Source organism: Ahaetulla prasina, chromosome 1 (genome assembly GCF_028640845.1).
Source record: "Ahaetulla prasina isolate Xishuangbanna chromosome 1, ASM2864084v1, whole genome shotgun sequence".
Classification (NCBI taxonomy): domain Eukaryota; kingdom Metazoa; phylum Chordata; class Lepidosauria; order Squamata; family Colubridae; genus Ahaetulla; species Ahaetulla prasina.
This window is the reverse complement of record NC_080539.1, coordinates 69,912,572-69,932,617: the sequence shown is the minus strand read 5'-3', so window position 1 is coordinate 69,932,617 and position 20,046 is coordinate 69,912,572. Positions and strand designations below refer to the sequence as shown.

Here is a 20,046-nt window from a genome sequence, read left to right as displayed (position 1 = left end):
GATAAAATACCAGAATCTGTACAAAATTTGAACTTGAATGTTTATCTCTGATGAAAAATTTGACAAGAGAATAGTTGTCTCTAGCAACTAAAGTAGTACTTTTAACCAGTATAGACATTCTATTTTGTCAAATAAATCTCCCTATAACTATAGATGCAAGGTTAGAAGGATTTCGAATCTGAAACTCCTTGAATTTTCAATTAATGTGCTACTGAGAATTAAAATCTGAATTTTTAAGAAATACTGTAATTCCACTTTAAAACATGCAATAAAGTATTTAATTACAGCTCTACTAAATTCTTTAAACATTTTTTTACCATGCACACACTACAATATTATGAGGACAAATCTATTTCCAATCTGAAAAGCAAAAGGAAGGCCTCAAGGGAGATATCTTGATCTTATTTCTTTTCTTTTTAGCTCTTCTTTCACCCAAGCTTTCCTGGTTGACATATGCTACTGCTTACAAGGAGTAAGTTTAAATATATGGGATGCTCAACCATCCTCACAGTTGCAGGCCTGGTTTTTTTTTGATAACTGATCTACTCCTAGAGGGTACACTTCCATCCTTTGCAGGCTTGCAAATAAATATACCATAATAGAAAGCATTGTACTCAAACACTTTAGATTAAACATTGTAACTGTCAGGTTTTAAGTTGTTTCTGATTTATAGATGTGGAAAAATAATAGTAGTCTATAGATATGTATATCCTGTCATTATTTAATAAGCCACACTACATTATTTCTATAAAAATCAAATGTACCACATTATGTAAAGAGACAAGATGAAATGGAAGTTCCTGTAAAAAGACATGATCCTAAATTCTTGAACCTAAAAATAATAATAATCCAAAGTGGCATTTTTCAAATTTTAAAATAATTATTTACTTTGCCAATTTCCCCCTAAAAACTGATACGCCTCATAGTTTTGTTATAATTGGTTTTCTTCTCCAATGCCATATTTATTTCCTATTAGCCCTTGGAGTTCATTCACCAGATTGGTGACCTGGCAAAATGGCTCAGAGCAGATTTTATACAATTAGATTTTAACTCTTATACAACAATAGGCTTTCTTAAATTGCAGTCGCGGATGAAGGCTGGAAAAATTACATTAATCTTCAACCTAGCAGAAATGGAAAAACTATATGCTCAATTATGAAAGCATGTGGTGACGGCAGTATAGAAGTACATTGATGCATTTTGTTCCTTAATTGTCATCATAAAGAGCTTTGGGGAGACATTATTTGGCTATTTCAACCAAATAATGTGCCACGTCATAAAGTATTGCCTATCCATAATTAAATAATAGTGGATCTCATGTATAATATTATAAGCAATGAGGAATAATTTGTACCAACATTTCCATCATATCTGAATGAATTGAAATAGTCCTTTTCATTTGTTGATTAAAATCAAATGAACAGTAGAATGAATACTATTTAGACTGAGGTTTTATTTTCACATGCCAAACTTGGTATTCAACTTCAGTCACCATAAATTTTAACTAGGTTCAAAAGCAGCTTATGTAATGAAATACAAAATGTCACTCAACTCTGTTTTAATTAAACTGCTAATAGTGGCTTGAAAGATGTTGGGTAAATGCATGCTCTTCCTCACACCATTCATTTGTTCTGCTTGGGGGAGGGAGAAACTTGTGGTAGACCCATGTTTGGCACATACAAGTTTCAATCCTCTGTTGTCCTTTCTGAAGCCAAAACTGCTGTTAGTATAGATTAGGCCTGTCAAACAGGCGGCCCGCAGCTCGCCCCGGCTCCGCAAAGGCAAAAAACAATGTGATATGTCACAATGTGTCATGATCGAGTGGTATAGATTGTGCTGAGGTAGATGGTTATTTCATCAACAGTAATTACTCTTCTGATATATTGTATTGTAATTTGCATATTTTTTTTCTCATGGCTCATGCTATAGGGACTTCTCATAGCAAATTGCTTATCCTTAAATTAGAATGCAAAAGTTGCATGTATACAACATACATAAATTCCATATGTAACTTGTCACAATTGTATTTGGTAATTGTTTTTATATTTCAGTACTGTGCAAATTTACTCAGTAAGTCCCTGTGGACTTACCGAGACTGTTGTGTCCTTATAATCAGTGCATATCCAGACAGAACCATCCGGCTTCAGAGGAATGACAATGGGGGTCTCCCATGGCTAATAATCTACGGGTGCTAATACGCCGTGGGCAATTAGCTTATCTAGCTCTTTGTCCACCTTGGGGCAAAGCGCAAGCAGCACCCTTCGAGCTTTGAGGCGTATGAGCACCACTTGGGGATCCAAATTAAAAGAGATTGGGGTCCCCTTGTAATTACCCAGATGCTTGTCAAAAATGGCGAATTCCTCAGCCAGCGGAGCAGGAACATCAAAGCCAATAGTGTGGACACCAGTAACATTAAGTTTCAGGGCATCAAACCAGTCGAGCCTGAGGAGGCAAGGCAAGTCACTCTTGATGACTATCACTGGCAACTGGCACAAGAAGGAACCATAAGTCACCCAGAAAGAGCCCACCCTCAGGGTCGGGATTGTCTTCCCTTGATAATCTTTAAGGGTTACGGAACAAGGCTGGAGGCGGCTCTGCGTGAAAGAGGGAATTAATCTCTTCACCACGACCCAAGAAATTAAGGATCTGGAAGAGCCGGTATCCACCTCCATTTTACACGGTGCTTCTTCGAGAGACACCATGAGGTAAATCTTATTTAAAGGGACTGTAGTGGTGGCATGGGTGATGGCTATCTCTAAAGGCTCAGCATCACAGAACTCAGTGACACAATTCTCCTAGCGGGCCGGTCTCAATTTGGAGGGTCGAGTATACTGCGTGGGCTCAGATTTTCCAACAGCAGCAGGGAGGGCAGCCCTACAAACCCTGGACAGGTGACCCCATTTGCCACAACGGTGGCAAATGGCCATCCTAAAACATCAGTCTGTCCTGCTGTGGTTGCCGCCGCAACCCAAACAAACATCCTGTGGATTCTTGGCGGCAGCCACCTTCCTTCTCGGCCGAGATGTTTTCAGTTGGCTCATGTCCTCTTCCTCCCCTGAGGTGGTCTCCTGCCCGGAGTCCTCACAATGGACAGATAACGGTGCTCCCGTAGGGCCGGAGTCTCCCTGAAACTGCCGAATTTCAGCTGCTGATTTCTCGACTGTCTCAGCAGCTTGCGCCTCATCCAGTGCTGCCTGGAGTGTCAAGTCCTTGCGGGCCAAAAGGTGCCTCTGGAGCTGGAGGTCCTTAACACCGAAAATCAGCTGGTCGAGCAACATATCGTCCAGCTCATGAAATTGACACTGTAACGTGGTGATCCTCAAAGAGGCCACGTAGTCAGTGATAGACTCCCCGTCCCTCTGAAGCCACCAGCGGAATGCCTGCCACTGAGCCACTCAAGACGGGGCCAGGGCATAATGATCCCTGAGTCTTCCAATAAGGGTTTCCCAAGGTACGTCAGTGACTCTTTGGGGAGCAACAAGGGCTTTTGCAGTTGCAAACACCTCACCGCCGCAAGAACTGAGGAAATACCCCTTCTTGCGGGCAGGCAATAGCTCTGTGAGGTCGTTAGCAGGCAGAAAACAGTCAAATCGTTCAAGGTAAATATCCCAGGTTTCTGTGGCCAGAGTGAATGGAGAGAACGCCGGCAGGAGCGAGGCCATGGCCAACAGGAAATGAGGCTAACACCAAGGACCGGCTCAAGCAGTTTTATGGCTTTTTTAAGCATCAGCAGCAGCGGTCTGACAGGCAGAAACAGAGACATGGAATCCGCCCATCCTCGTCGCCAGTGTTCTATTCTTAGAACAAGGCACACATTAGACGGAGGTTTGGCAAAACATAATCTCTTTATTAACGCTTGAGTAACCAGGAACACTAACACGAACAAAAGCAAAAAGCCAAGCTGTCTGACAGCTGCTTAAATCGTGAGCTGTCATGCAGAAGGAACCAATGGGAACTCTCTGATCTCCCGCCTGTTTGGCTGCTCGCCTCTCAGCCAATCAGAAACCCTAGCAACAGACTCGGCTTCAATAGGTCGTAGCCGCGAAGACACAAGAGACCACAGTAAGAGGGGCCTTTAGGTCCCTCTTGCAGATATCCCTCTTGCAGATATACAACTGTGATATAAGGATATCTGCAAGAGGGACCTAAAGGCCCTGGGAATGGACATTAACAGCTCGGAAACCTTGACCTCCGATCGTTCAGCTTGGAGGCTAAAGACGCAGCATGGCCTTCTCCAATTCGAAGAGACATTTGTTCGGCAGGCTGAGGCAAAGAGGCAGTCCCGGAACCAGCAAAATCTGGGCGCTGGGCAGGGGACAGAAATTATTTGCCCTCAGTGTGGAAGGGATTGCCACTCTCGAATTGGCCTTTCTAGTCACACTAGATGCTGTTTTAGGATCTCTTTCCAGAGCACGATACCCTAGTCTTTTGAGACTGAAGGATGCCAATGATGTGTGCGTGCATGCCATTAGTATATATCTGCTGCCATTAGTATAAACAACCTATTTGAGATGTCTTGAAATACTCAGATTACATTAAAACCTTGCTAAGGATGCTAACTTTACACTCATGTCAGATGGCCAAATATCTTCAATTCGTACAAATGCACAAAACATTTAATAGATAGGTGGTTCTATCATCTTACTGTTTCTTTTTCCTGACAATGAATTGCTGTACCAAACTCTGTTTTCCTACTGCAAGGTCAGTCAAACATCATAATAAAGATATTTTGATTTTATTTTATTTTATTATCTAAAATATTATATGACTTTTTAGCTCCATAACAAAACTGCAGCAGTACTAGATCATATGTCGTTCTCTTTCTCTTTGTTTCCTAATGGAAGGTTCGGACAGAATTCCAGAAAAGCTGGGAACGATGGAGATTGGAACACTTTTATGTCCAGAGAGACAACAGTATGAAGCCACTTAAATATCCAGCCAACAGCATTAGCAGTGGAGGTACAGTTGGAACCACAGTCTACGCTGCTACTTGTCAAGTTACTACATTCAACTAAGATGCAGAAGAAATGCCCCCTCTGACCAGAACTGTAGGAAATAAAACTGAATACCCAGCCAGACTCTTAGAGTCTTTAGAAGACTTGACCTTCCGCTGTTCATTGCTGCAGGCAGCTGAATAAGCTTTTAAAATAAAGCGGATGGCTAATATAATCAGTGCATTTGAAGGTAGAAGTCATCTCCAAAGAAAGAGTTTTTCCCCAATTAAAGCCAGAGGCCTTCAGGTGTCCAAAGTCTAACAACCTGTGTTGATGCAGTTACAAAGCATGAGGTTAATAACCTATTAGAACAGGTAGACACTTTGAAGCATTGATTAAATTATAAGAATGCAGCCGATTAATGCAGACAAGAAAGATCAGCGTTTGAGAAAGGTAAGGCTAACCACTCTCATGGTTAAAAAAAAAGGAGTTACAGTCTGCATAATCTTTGTATACATTTACTATTGGTAGCTTTATTAAGCGAAAAGTAGCCATTTTGAGCTCAATTCAGGACAAAAAGTTTCTCTACATAGCAACACTCTGTAGAGAAATATCTTCTACAATACTTCGGCTGTAATAAGCTTTTGCAAAAGAACATGCCCACTATAGTTAAAAAATACGGGCCAGTACTTTTTGTCATTAATGCTAATTAAAACATGTTCTCTGCAATCCTGAGGCAGTAATGTGTAACTTCTTTTAAAAAATATTTGAAATGCAAGTCTAGTAAATGCTTTTTTACAATAAGTAGCTCCAACGGCATTGAGAATGTTTACTTTCTTGCTACCTGGAAAGACCTGAACAATCCAACTCTTGTTCAAATGTCAGAAGTATTGGATATAATATGTTGCTTTTTGCTGCACGGTTTCAGACTTGTTAGCTTTTTTTTGTTTTGTCTGAAGAATTGCTTGGCTGTAGTATACCCTAGCCTTTTATGCCTTAGCTCTTGCATAGTCCTTCACTGCTTCAGAAAGCTGCATAAATGCTAGTATGAACCAAAGTAATTAGTAGCTTATTGTATTGTATGTATTTTTAAGTGGATTATGTTACTGTCCCTGTAAGAATAAACAGAAATGCTATATTTTATTATGCTGAAACGTAGAAGGTATACGTGTGAAAACTGCCTCTTTTTGCTCAGACATCTTGGTCATAAACTTTCAGCACATTATAGATATATATGACCATAGCTTTTTTTTCTGTCTTCTGGAAACATGATTTGAGTAAGTTGATTTTGGAGCTATAATTTCAGCACTTTGGTCAGCTCACAATCCAATAGGAGAGATAGCTGGCATTCATGCTGCCGAGAAATCTTCAGAATCTTAGTAATTAAGTGGACTCCTCAGTTGGAATGAATTAAAACTATATAAATTCCTTATTCTCCTATTAGTAAATTCATTTCAAGGTGTCAATAATTCCTAAAACATTCATCAGAATAAAAAGATGGGTACTGGTGCTAATTTGAAAAACAGTTCAAACCTGAATTTGTTTTGTGCCAGTGTTGTTTGAATTTTTTTTAAAAGACAGAAAATAGATGCTATTGGATTAAAACAGAATATGGCAAATAGAATATGGCAATAGTAATGTTTGTAGCCATTCTGATCCTGGATTTCTTAAAGTTTAATAGATCATTATTCAAATTTCAACCACTGTAGTGTGTAATAGGGTATGAACAAGATATTTTTGGTATACATTTACACACACGCACAGAGAGAGAGAGAGAGAGAGAGATATTATGAGACAAACAAATATAAAACTATAAAAAGAACAATACTGCAATTTAAGAACAAAAAAGCATCTAAAACCCCATCATAGAATACAAAAAGTTCATAAGCACTTTCATCAACTCAGTATAACCATTGCGCTGGCTGCACCTCACTCCTGTATCCCCATGTCTGTTGGAAGAACTATTGCCTTCAATACTTTGTTACTATAGTCCAATCCCACAACTGTAATTTCTAATTGCAAAATGCTTCTCTACGAATGCTATATACAAGACTTTCCCCATGTGACAGCTATGTTAAACCTCTGTTAGAGCCCCTGTCCATGATTTGTGTGACTTACAAATAGATGAAGTCATTAGAACCATTGTGTCCAAGATAACTTCAAACACTGCAACAGTGACCACACAAAATCTACCTTCAAAACTTGAAGTCAGGTGGAATCTAAAGTTCCTTTGGCTTCAAAGTATGAAATGTGGAGCTGTGCACTCACTTTTAGGAACAGATACAATAGATTCTACCAAGCTCTTTGGAAAGTCACTACTTCAAACACTGCAACAGTGATTGACTCAAATTTACAATGCAGCTCTATAGTTCTCTGTTCAATGATAAGAATTTTTGAGGCTTGTTCCCAAGTAAACAGAAATGTAAGTGTAATTTTCAGTTATAGGTGGATATGTAACTGATTAGCCACTGACTGTTTATAATTCATGAACCTTAAAAATTGTATTTGCCTATTTTTCTCCAATTATACTTTGTATAATTCATTATACTCATTGTCAGAGTTTTATAGGTAGATATAATTGCTATTTAAAAGTATTATTTGTGCAATTTTTTGACAGATTTTGAAAGTGAGACTGTAGGATGAAAGACTTCACTCAGTCTTATAAGTCACTATGTTTTTAGAGAAGGGGTACAATATCACAATGCTTCTAAAGTCAGCCACCAGCTGTGATATATAATGTAGTCCAGGTTTACCACCAAGATAAACTGGTCATATTACATACATGCCTTCTCATAAGTAAAATTGTGTTGTAAGTGAACCTAGTCATTTGTTTCTTCCTGTGACTAAAGTCTGTTAAATTGCTATGGGATTTAGCGGCTAAAATAGCACTATTAGGAAAATGGAGATTGCAGAACTGAAGAAAAATGTCCCATTGTATAATACCTAATTAAAACACCAGATTTTAAAATTCTAGATATATAAGATCCTAATTAGTGCAAACTACAAAAGAGATGTGGAAAATAATTCAGTATTTTCAGAAATATTTATCAGTGGGGGAATCTTCCAAAGCACTTTAATTTTAACATTTAAATTGAGTTTTAAAATGCATTGGGATAGTTGAATATTAGTTTTCTAAGACTATTTGGGGAGTAAAACTATTTTTTTAATTTTGTGTCCCAAATGTTTATCCAGCAGTTCAAGGAAATATGCATATTATTTTCTTCTCCAATTTCAGTACCGGTAACCCTGTGAGGTAGGTTGTGCTGAGGCAAAACTGACTTAATGTCTCCTGATGAGCTTCTAAAACAGAGGGTGGACATGAATCTGTATCTTCCTGATACTAGCTCAACATCTTTACTGTGATGTCACACTGACTTAAAAATTCACATTTTATATTCTTCAGTGATACTTAATGGACAAGCGCAATGTCTATGGAGATTCTCAGTCATCCAGAAAGCCCAGTTGCCTCTTGAAAAAGCACCTTTGGAATATTAAGGGGAAGCGACATGGTGGCCTAGTGGTGAAGACTCTCATCTTCCACTCAGAAGGTGGAGAGTTCAATCCTAGGGAGCAGCGGATGTCAGAAAAGATATCTAGCCAATAAACACTCAGCTCCATCCAGTCGCCCAAACTCTACCCCAAATTAAGGGATTACAGGGTCGTAAAACGGTTTCTTTTAGTGCTTATAGTCCTTGCTTAACCATTCAAAATTACAACTATGCTGAATGAGGAGACTTAAGACTGGTCATCATAAAGCTACCACAGCATCACCATGTTCAAGTGATCACCATTTGCGACCATTGCTGACTTCTGACAAGCAAAATCAGTGGGGAAGCCAGCAAAAGGTTGCAAAAGATGATCACATGACAGTGCACCTAATAATTGCATGGGATTCATTTAAAAACAGCGACTGGAACTGCCACAATTGCCATAAGTCAGTATGGACACATGACATTATGCTTTACTATTGTGTCACTTAGTGATGGAATTGCTGGTTCCAATTACTCTCATTAAGTAAGAACTGCCTGTTTGTGCAATTCACAGCACTGCAATTCATGAAGCTCCCATTAATCCATTGTTATGGAGCATCAAGATAGTTATGTGTCTCAAAGATTTGACTTCTCCTGATCTTCTAAGCATCCACCAGAGTTGCCCATGAAGCAAAGTGCCCCTCCAAATATTTTCTTCAACCTAAAGAAACTATTATAGATCAATGAAAAAACATGCATTGAATTGGTGAATAGCAAGTATATTTCTGAATGAAAATTAAACATGATTGAGATTCGCATGGAAGATTGTTTATTCACTCATCTGTTTTTCTCACCATTTCAGTTAAGATCTGATCACCATTTGCAAATCCCAAATTGGGCTCTCCCAATAGATAATACAAACCATGCTGGCCTGGGTTAATGTAAGAGGGCCCAAGGAAAACCTGATGGACACCTGTCAGCATCAAAGCAGATTCCAAAGGGAGCCTTGTCTAGGAATCCTGTATCTGTCTAATCATATACGCCTAACCTGGAGAGACCTTTTCCAAGTAATTTACATTTAGAAGGAAAAATGCTATTAAAAATGTGTAGCTCTTCTATATGGCTCAAGCATTTTCTTCTCTTGGTGTTCGCTGTTTTTCATTTGTTGAAGATAATTATTGCTATTAAAACTCTTTGTCTGTTTGTAGCCTTCAGTTGGGTAAAATGATGCATCATAAGGCAACAATTATTGAACCAAGGTACTCAAATGGGTAAATTTACAGAATCCAGGGACTCATTACTCCTGTGGGGATGAAATTCGTGTACGTTGTGACCACTTCAGCTGCTGCTTCAGTACTGCCACGATCAGCCAGGGTCACATGATCCTCATTGCCAATGCTCCCTGGTGGCTTCCAACAAGACAATGGAGAAGCCAGCAGGGAAATTCACATGTTGCTCAGATCTTACCTATCTACGCAATCTCCTCAGCTCCTTTGTGCTCATGCAGTGCAAACCATTTGTGTATTCTGAGTGTCCTCCCCAACCCACACTTCCTCTTGTACTCTCTCCCTGACCCATGCCACATTCATACACCCCTACACATATTCATACACTCCTGCACATATTCCCACACTGCAGTTCTATGCACCCTCACAACCTGTGCAGCACCTCTTGTGCATCCTTCCTAATCCTTCAGTACCCATGTGCCCTCCCTGGCTTATACTGCACCTCCTCATTCCCTTCCCCACCCAGCAGCATTCACTTACCTGCCTGCTGGTCCTGGACTTGCAAGTTCCTGCTGGATTCCCTACTGAATTTCTTCCTGCAAGCTTCCCAGAAACAAAATAAATAGGGAAGTTATAGGAATGTTAAGAAGGAAGGAAGGTTTTCTGACACTTCCTGCCAGTGTTCCAGAAACTCAGTGGGAAAGCCAACAAGAAGTTGGAAGTCATTCCACTTCTTTTTTGCCTGCTAGTATTATTCTGTTTCTCTGTTTCAGTAAGGAAATGTCTTAGAAATGATGACCAAAAGTGGTCCACAGGTTGCCTAGTACCCTCTAAATGTGGCTAGCAACTTTTCCAATAACTTGATTTAGCTCGGGGGGGGGCAAGATTTTCTTTTATTTCTCCTATGAAGCTGTAGAAATATTGGGAAATAAGATATATGTTTGGGATTGCAAGCAATCTATTTAAAATATTCCTCACCAGATTAGGGTAGATGGGTATAAGAAAGGGAATATATGCATTAATCTGTATCCGAAATGTCTTTGTTTCAGAATATGTACTGTATTGTATGAGTGCTCGTTTATATGCATTGAACAACTAAAGGCACCAGCAACCTGTTTACGCACTGTGACTCTATTTCAAGATATATGAATAGTAAAGTTGTATTTGATAGTTATACATACAAATACTGCAGCTTCTGAGATATGGAACGAAGTATTTGCTTGTACTGCAGATGGATCTAAAGATATATTCAGGATTAATAAAAATGAGTGAATGCCTTGTTTCTACTATTACTGCTCTGATTCATGTTTAGAAAGTGTTCAATATTGCATGTACTTTAAAATTTTTAAAAATACTTATAAAATATTCTGAAAAATTAGTCCCATTCATACATGTTCTGTCTGTCTCTTTTCCTTGGGATGGAGTGGGGACTTTGTATTTGAGATTTCAAACTGTTGATATGACTGTTTTCAGCTAAGCAATATAAAAATCTTTTTTTTTAAAAAAAAGTGAAGAAATAATGTGTAAAACATCAAGCATTGAATCCAGCTACTGAGTTAAGTAAATGGTTGGAATAAATGTCCAAAAATTTAAAATTAGGATAGTAGTTTTATGCTATGAGGTTGGCAGGATTAACCTTACATGTTATAGTAAAATATCAGAAGTCAGGTAATCAGCAATACTATTAGGCTTCTTGCCATACCCTATTTAATTCTGTCTCCCCCACTTTTTTTTTTACTCATTAGAAGTTGGTATCCATTTCTCATAGATCAGGGGTCTCCAACCTTGGTTCCTTTAAGACTTGTGGACTTCAACTCCCAGAGTCCCTCAGCCAGCAAAGCTGGGACTTGAAGTCCACAAGTCTTAAAGGGACCAAGGTTGAAGACCCCTGTCATAGATGCTGCTAAACAAAGCTCCCTGTGCTTTTCATGCTGGCCCATCTCTGTAAAATTAAATATAATTTTAGTCTGTTTATTAGCTGACATCTTGCTTTGTTATGGCTTTGTTATTAACAAAATATAATTCCTCTTCTGTACTTTCAAGAGACACACACATAATCCAGTGTAAGTTACTTAGACGCATTATTAATTCAACAAGAAAATTAAACAATATTTTAAACCTGCAATTTTAATGCCAGATTATAATTTTGGCTACTGAATATTAGAAATGGGTCATCCATATCTATCTCTGAATTTGGATAATTGTTTCATAAGATTACATTTAAATTTGACTTAATCAGGTCTCAATCCAATGCAGGGGTGGTATTCACTTAGCTTCGCTACCAGTTCGCAAATGGGAGCATGCACAGTGCATCAAAAATGGGATGTTATGACATCTGGGCGGGTGGGCAGAGCCTCCCGCAGCCGCCCTACCGGTTCACCCGAACCGGATAGAACCAGGTGAATACCTCCACTGATCCAATGGTTTAAATTACTGCAGCAACTCATATTCAATATTTAATTTTCTGGCTTTCCATAAGCAAACCCTGATATACAGATATTTTTTTGGTTTACAAACATATAGACCACTGCTACATATCTCATTTGCTTCATCAAATGTACCATAATTTCTTTTGAAGATACTTTTGCCTATTTGTAGGCTACATTTAACATTAATATGGGGACATTATCTAGAACAGGGGTCTCCAATCTTGGCAACTTTAAGCCTGGCGGACTTCAACTCTCAGATTCTGGGAATTCTGGGAGTTGAAGTCCTCCAGGTTTAAAGTTGCCAAGGTTGGAGACCCCTGATCTAGAAATTTGACCTGAAATGTCAATTATACCAATGAAAAGCACCATATCTGCTCTTTTACAATATTTTTTTCTGCTTATTTTTTTATTGCTATAATTTAAATAATGTAAATTATGGCAGAATATTTTGAGGGGTTTGTTAAAAATAGGATATTTAACTCAAAATGTTCAAAACCGAGAACATCAATGAATTCTAAATCAAACCTGTAAATCCACCCAAAATATAAACCTAAGGGTTGTGTTATGTCATGTAAACCTTTCCATAGATTATAGCTCTGATTATTCTTCCTCTTAACATTGGATTTATATTTAAAAAGGAGCTTAACAAGCAGAAATAAAATGGAGTTTTTCTAAAGAGCTATTGTTCATCGAAAGAAAGCTGCTATTTCAGACTGATTTTGTTGATGAACTAAATGTTCTCATCAGAACAAAAAAAGCAAGTACTGTGCTATCAAATTTAATATATATGTAATGGAAAGTTGCTATGGAAACTCAATACAGACATAATGGACTTCAGAAAATGATTAATTTCTAGATCCGATTGACTAATTTGCATTAGGAAATCATATTTATGCTACCAAGAGTTTTTGAAGAATTAAAATAAGAAATATGCTCTAATGTGGATGAAAGAATGGCTTCTGTATCAGAAGATTGGAAAGGGAATCAATGCAAAATCATTTGTTAAAGCAATCAAGTACTTTAACATTTAGACTGAGTAAACTGAGGCAAAATAGGTTTTCACTTATCAAGCAAACAGAAGGATAGAAAATGCAGCTACCTTAATTACTAAGTTCTTTCAAAGTTTTAACCAACAGATATTATTCTGCTTATGAGAAAAAATAAGGAAATTATATAAACGCAATACAATTATACAAGAAATGGCCAAGGAACTAGGAAAAAACAATTTGGGTCTACAGTGCAATTCATAGAACTGCAAATGGAAGAGAGATTGGGAAACAAGGAAACACTTCACACACTACACAAAGAACATAATTTGTGACACAAGAAGTGATGAATGAATGAGTAAGCTGAGGTGACTGAACAAATTTGGAACAAATAGCGAAATGGCTACATTGCCACCTCCTGTAGTATTTGATTTGATTGGACTGGACTGGACTGTCACCCTGCCATTCTGCCGCAGTGAATACTGAAGGTAACCAATAAAATTGAAAACATAAAAAATTAAAAGTATAAATGGGCAATTAAAAGCCTGGCAAAGTATATGTTTGTGTTTGATCCCTATTCTCAGGTGTTTAGACAATATGTAAACTATAAGTCTATACAGACTGTCAAAAAATGTGAGAAAAGGAGACAAACACAACCTCAAACACCGCATATTCTTGGGGGGCGGGCAATGCAGAAGGCATCTCTTAAAACTTTAAGCCGTTTAGGATTTTATTGGTCAATCTTAACATTCGTTACTAGTAAGCAACTAATAACCAATGCAGATTTTTTTTAGTACTGCCCTTGTATGGTCCTGTACCTCACAGCCGATAGCAGCTTAAAGGCCCCTGATTTTGAACTGTTGCTCAAGATTTATATTTGCAAATCTACAAAGAAAACTGGTGTTGCATTTTATTATTAAGTTTTATCTAAATTAAGAGTGGTTATAGTAGTTAAGGGCCTGAGACTAAAAAAACGGACACCATGAGTTCGAATCCTACCTTAGGTTAAAAAAACCCAAAACAGCTGGATGACTTGGGCTTTCTATCAACCTCGAAAGCAGGAAATGGCAAACCACTTCTGAAATCTTGCCAAGAAAACTGCATGGCCTTATCCATATAGTCACCAGAAATCATGACAGATTCAAAAGCACAAACAAACAAATCCAAATTCTAGGTAGTTCTTGACAATGGTAAATTATATCACTAAGCAATGCAATCATAACGCGCATCCACGTTGCTTAGCAACAGCAATCCCTGCAGTCCAGGTTGCTGCCATTAACTGAACCCCATGGTCCTTATGTGAGGCAATTTCCTGCCAGCTTCTCACAGTCAGTGGGGAAGCCAGCAACAACATGTTAAGTCCCAGGCCAGCAAGCAGGTAAGTGTCTGCTGTTAGGTAGTGAAGGAAACAAAGAGATTAATAGACAAGCTAGCAGGGAAGTTTGCAAATTCCCAGAGTACTGAGCAACCAGTTGTGTCAGATCACAGTCGCATGATTGTGAGGTTGCTGGGATGGCCAGAACTTTGAGGACCAGAGATTCATTCAGCAGGATCATAACTTTGATCACTGAACAAATAATGATAGGTACAGGACTACTTGTAAGCTGATCCACATTTATTTGGTATATTTAAGGCTTAGCCTGCTTATGTGTGAAAAGGATGCTCATACCACTTACGAAAAGAATGCCTTTAGAACAGGGGATCTCAATAGCCTTAGAAAAAAAAGTTTGGTCATGTATAGCTACTGATTAGAATAACATTAAATGTCAGAACTACACACTTGGTTTTGGTTAAACTTGCTGAATTTCAAAAATAATCTAGGCTGATTGAAAATTATACACGATATACAAAGGTCTCTATCCTATCAATGAGACAAGTACAAATGAAGAATTTCTATATTGGGCTGCTACCCTATCGCAGAAAAACTCCATTGTTGTCAAATATAGGCAACATTCAGATTAAATCAGAAACCAGTTCCTTTGCAAAGATCAATGTGTAAAATATTCTTGTTACTTCTTACTTATTTCAAAAGATACTATAGATGGTAAAACACTAAAATAAATGTGAAATAAACCTACTGAAGTCATGTAGTTTCATAATTTGTGAACTAGTCTGGATTAAACCCTCTTCTTCAAAGTCAAAGAAAGTGTGTTGAATATTCCGAAGCTGCTTTGTGAGAAAATGGAGCAGGCAACATTTTTGCAATTTTTGGGTTCTCCAATACACAAACAGCTATAGGTATCCCATTATTTCCAAGCCTGCTTCTCATTAGAAACCTTCAAACAACTATTTGGATAAGTTTTTCTTCATTTTATTTATCTATCAGGTGTTCAAAAAGTTTAACAATGGATGTCTGACTACGTCTTTACATAGCCATCCTTTCTCTTAACACTAGAAACAGAATTCACATCTTCAATGTTTTTTAAAAATAAAAAAAATGTTGCAGAATATCACAAGAAATTGAAGAGACAAATTATTCTCTGTAATTCATGAGCAGGTTAGGCATACAATAATGAATCTGAGTCCTATTTATCTCTCAATTAAAGGTCGATACTGTAATTCCCTCTCAAACTGTTCTGCTGTGAGAGTTCCTTGGATAGCTTCACAGCCAGGATTAAATACAGAATATGCACTTTTTTCTCCAGGCTGCCTTTCCCTAGGCCCACGAGTTCCTACATAGATCCAATAAAACATAGACAGGACAAAATATGGCAAACCAAACTCCAGTTCCACAAACAGTCCAAGTAGGACCAACCAGAGAAGAAACTTGAGAAAGAGTTCATTCTTTAGTACATAATGGAGCCACCATGGCAGAGGAGATGTAATGATTTGGGCCTCGTGGTTTTCTGATCTTTGACCGGATTCCTGGGAAATAAAATAAAAATAACTGGATTATACATTTGGATCGTCATGACCTTGCTGAAAAGCATAATAAAAACATACCTGAAACTTTCTCAGTTTTTGCCCTTGATTTGAATCCTTTCATTCTTCCTTCAAATAATTGTTTTCCAATATACCTTAATTCGGTTTCTATACAATCAAGACATTTCAGTGTATTGGTTTTTTCACTGGTCACTCAATTTTATATTGTAAAGTTGTTTTTCTAGATATTCCAAGATGCAAGTCTTCCATATGCCATCATCAGCAAACAACTACTGACTTCTACTGCCCATCAAGCCAATCAGATCTTTACACATTTTTAGATATAAACCAAGTTACCAGCCTTAAGCACACCTAACATCATTTCTTGCTCATTGATAGGTATTACTTAGCAATGAACTTTAGTTGTGTTCGCCTGCACCCAGCATTGGAAGCACATTATATTATGCTACAGGGCCTGCACTGGCTACCAAAAAGCCTGTGGGGTACTACTTAAAATGCTTGTTTCAACCCATAAAGCCCTCCATGGTTACTTTCAGGACTGCATTCTCCAAATAAAATCACTCCAACCTGTATTTGTGGCATACAGAATCCTTTCATTTTGCTCCAAAAATTCCCTCAAGTCCTGGCACTGGAAAACTACTAGCAAGATTTTGTTCCATTGCTAGCTGCTCCCACACAACAGGTGTTGTTTGGTTGGCTACCATCATTCACGTTTGATAAATGTATTCTGTGCTGCTAGGCCTTTGCAATGAATTCGGTAAAGGGATGGCTTGGATTTTTCTTTTCTTGAAAAATTAAACAAAATAAGCTACTGACTGGGTTTTGGTGTTCTCATAGCATAGTTGCGTGGGTGGGATTTTAATTCTACCCTATGCAAAACTGGCTCCACTTTTAACCCCAGGAGTTAGTTGGCTGGGCCAACTGACCCCTTTTTGGTGTTCCCATGATATACTGATCACTTCACTGACGCAATTTTAACATGCTGGAGGAACAAGGTCAGTGCATGGAATTAAACAAAAGAAGGCCCTCCTTCCAATATTTATTTATTCCATATAAGTGAGCGCATGCTGCTGGAAAATAGTCACGTTCATTTCTCTGGAATAGCACTTATAAAAAAAAAATCCTGAGAACTTCTTAAAACTGCATAGTGGCCACAGTGTTAAATTGAATTACTACTTTCCCCTACAACTGAGATTAAAACTTCTTTCTCTTCCACAGCAGAATAAATATTAAATTCAGTCTCGTGTTATAGGAAGTACTGGAGTGAAGCTAGATTACCAAGAAAAGTCATTTTAATTAGTAACATTTCATTAGAAGTAAATATATAGTACTACCATCAATTGGTAACATTTCATTATAAGGAAATATATTGTATTACCATTATAGTATAATGAAAACAACAAGGCTTAGATCTGATTCTCATATACCTATTCAATAACCATGGATTATTTAAGTGGCTATGAACTCTTTTGTCAGACAAGTGTTAATCAAGTACAAGGCTAAATTTATATCCCTAACTATGCAACATTCTTTCAGCCACCAATATTAAGTAGTAAACTATCAGTGCCTATAAGCCTTTCACAACTTTTGATTTAAAATTTTACTAACTTGCTTTCCAAGAAGTTATCACCTGCAGAGTGACAGCATGGTGCAAGATACCATTTTGGACACGTCACAATTTTTTGTATAATACAGTGGCTTGTTTTGGACCCTAATATCTATAAAAGACTAAAATGCTACATAAAATCAGACCGTCTAAGATGTCTGGGCAAAACGCCTCATAGTAGGCATTATATCAGTTTCCCTTAAAAAACATGCAAGAATTATAGCCTGCAGCTGATAAGAACTATCTGTATGGAACCTAGATGTTCTCACATGGTCTCAACGTCTCTCTCTTTCTTACCGTAACGATATACATTTAATAACTAATATAATGAATGAAATATAGCTGTACCAACAAAAATACATAAGGGAAGAAGAGCATCAAACTCTTCCTGTATCTCTGGATGAAATGCAGAATTATGAGAAGCCCCTTTGCAAGAAAAACAAGTACATCTGCATATGCTGAAGAATTAAGAATTGCAAGTTTTCATGACCTCTGATGTTGCAATTTCCAACTAGAGCCTTTGCAGGGACAATCACCATTTTTTTTTTACTGGCATTGGAAAAATCCACAGAGCAAGACAATTTCAAAGCTGGCAGTATCTGGCTGATCTCTATTGATGCTGAAAAAATAAGACCTGGTTAATTATGGAGAGACCACCAGAAAATCAAAGACAACTGGGGCACTGGAAAAAAGGGGCCAGCAAAAAATATGTAGTCGTATACCTGCCCATTATCAACTATCTGTCCACACAGGCACCAGGTACGGGAGACTTTTAAGGCAGATCTTAGGTATGGGGGGGGAGGGTATAGACAAGTCAGGGCACTGTATTATCGATTTCAGTAACAGAGTGATCAATGCCTGGAATGCACTACCTGACTTTGTAGTTTCTTCCCCAAAACTTTAAACTGTCTACTGTTGACCTCACCCCACTCCTAAAAGGACTGTAAGAGGGCGTGCATAAGTGCACCTGCGTGCCTACTGTCCCTGTCCTAATATTCCTTTTTACTTACTCTTTTCACGTATCCAAATTATGTTTATACTTTTACCTGTTATCTTATATATGATTGACAAATAAATAAAATTCCCTAGACTAGAGGAACAAGGTTCCGGCCTAGCGTTAAAAGTTTTCCTATACGCAACATCGCCCCCTTCAGGTAGGCAGAAAAGATGCAATCGTAGGACTAACTCCGACGGGATGTGTGGCACAGAAGCAGCTGACAAATGCGCCTGCCTCCGTTGTCCATGTCTGCGGGACTGGGGGGAAAAAACAGCAAAGGGGAATTTGGCAACCACTGTTCTCGGGGCGTAGAACCGCACCGACCTCCGTCGGAGCCTGGGCTGAGGCCCTGTCCCCGGTCTCGGTGGCGGCAGGGTTTCCCGAAGCGGGCGCAACGCGAGTCGGGGAGCTAGAAGCGCGGCGATTCGCCCGGAACTCGGCCAGCCTCTGCTCCATCCCGCCGAGGCAAGGAGAACAATTGCCGCTGCCCAAAAGCCTGCAGCGCCCGGTCGGCTTTCGCCGTGGTTCACCGGCGGAAGAGGCGGGCAGAGTCAGCTGGGATGGCCGGCTTGGAGAGGACCGCCCCTGGGCGGCTCAGCGGAGGGGAGAAAGGGGGACGGGCCTTCCGCCAGCTGCCTGTTTTTTGGCGAGCTGGACGCTGCCGTCCCGCCCGAGAGCGAAAGGCAGAATGCTTGGAGGAGGCGCTGCGTTGCGCCGCTTCTGCCTCTCCTTTGAAGAGCAACTTGGCGATCTTGCGACTGATCCCAGAGGGACAACACAGGAGTAAACTGCTGCTGGCCTTGCTTGCATTACTTGTGCGCTCTCCCCGGGGGCGCAAGGACGGCCAGCTTTTCTGCTTTAAGGTTACCCTAGTTCAGTTTTCAAAAAGACGGCGGTCTGCAGAGGTCCTTTTTTCCTCCCTCCAACTCTCTTGCAAATAATAGTAACAGCAAAACAAAGCTTTAGGGGGATATAGCTCCTATGTAGTAGTTGTCAGCGTCGCACAAAAGTGTGTGCCTATTATAGAGTGAGTTAGAAATCCAGGGTAGTGAGGTAGTGGTTAGGGCATCAGACTAGACCTGAGTTCTAGTCTACCTTAGGGACAAAGCTAGCTGGGTGGGCCAGTCACTTTCTCTCAGCCTTAGGAAGGAAGCAGGGACAAACTACTTTAGAAAAACCTTGCCAAAAAAACCAAACAAACAAACCCTGCCAGGACTTGTCCAGGCGGTCACCAGGAATCAACACTCGCTTGAAGGCACACAAAAAGGAAAATAAAGGATGGATTATTGGAATGCAAAGTTTTGCCATCTTTTATATTGTCATCATCGAGTCCTGTGCAGAGCACATTGGGCAGCAACTGTTTTCCAACGGTTCTGATTGTTCTGATCATTCGTGGCATTGTTGGCATTGTCCCAAGGGACATTAACAATGTTAAGATTTTAAGTGTTTGGCACCAAATTTTCTGAGGCCGGCCACATTTCCCCTTTCCTTCAGGAAAGAGATTTCTAAGAGGCT

The 20,046-nt window shown here is 39.1% G+C and overlaps 2 protein-coding genes across 2 annotated transcripts in view; one reads left to right on the top strand and one right to left on the bottom strand.

Moving 5' to 3' along the window:
* GLP1R (glucagon like peptide 1 receptor) overlaps positions 1 to 5,907 on the top strand; it is a 135,271-nt gene extending 129,364 nt beyond the window's left edge. The window contains exon 15 of the mRNA XM_058163799.1: positions 4,845 to 5,907. Within this exon, the coding sequence (XP_058019782.1) occupies positions 4,845 to 5,015 (171 nt within the window). The 3' untranslated portion in view covers positions 5,016 to 5,907. The remainder of the gene's footprint in view (positions 1 to 4,844) is intronic.
* Positions 5,908 to 15,323: 9,416 nt separating this feature from the next.
* SAYSD1 (SAYSVFN motif domain containing 1) lies at positions 15,324 to 19,101 on the bottom strand. Its single transcript, XM_058163798.1, has 2 exons — positions 18,856 to 19,101; positions 15,324 to 15,910 (listed from the first exon to the last, which is right to left on the bottom strand). Exons 1-2 carry the CDS (start codon positions 18,985 to 18,987, stop codon positions 15,575 to 15,577), a joined length of 468 nt encoding a protein of 155 aa, XP_058019781.1. The 5' UTR covers positions 18,988 to 19,101; the 3' UTR covers positions 15,324 to 15,574.
* Between the last annotated feature and the right edge of the window lie 945 nt (positions 19,102 to 20,046).

Bases quoted from the DNA above. Each gene is read 5' to 3' on its own strand.
- SAYSD1 (XM_058163798.1), bottom strand. From the start codon at position 18,987: ATGGAGCAGAGGCTGGCCGAGTTCCGGGCGAATCGCCGCGCTTCTAGC. The intron at 15,911-18,855 runs GTCGGTGCGGTT...TTTATTTCCCAG, and splicing joins CAGCCCAGGCTCCGACGGAG to GAATCCGGTCAAAGATCAGA.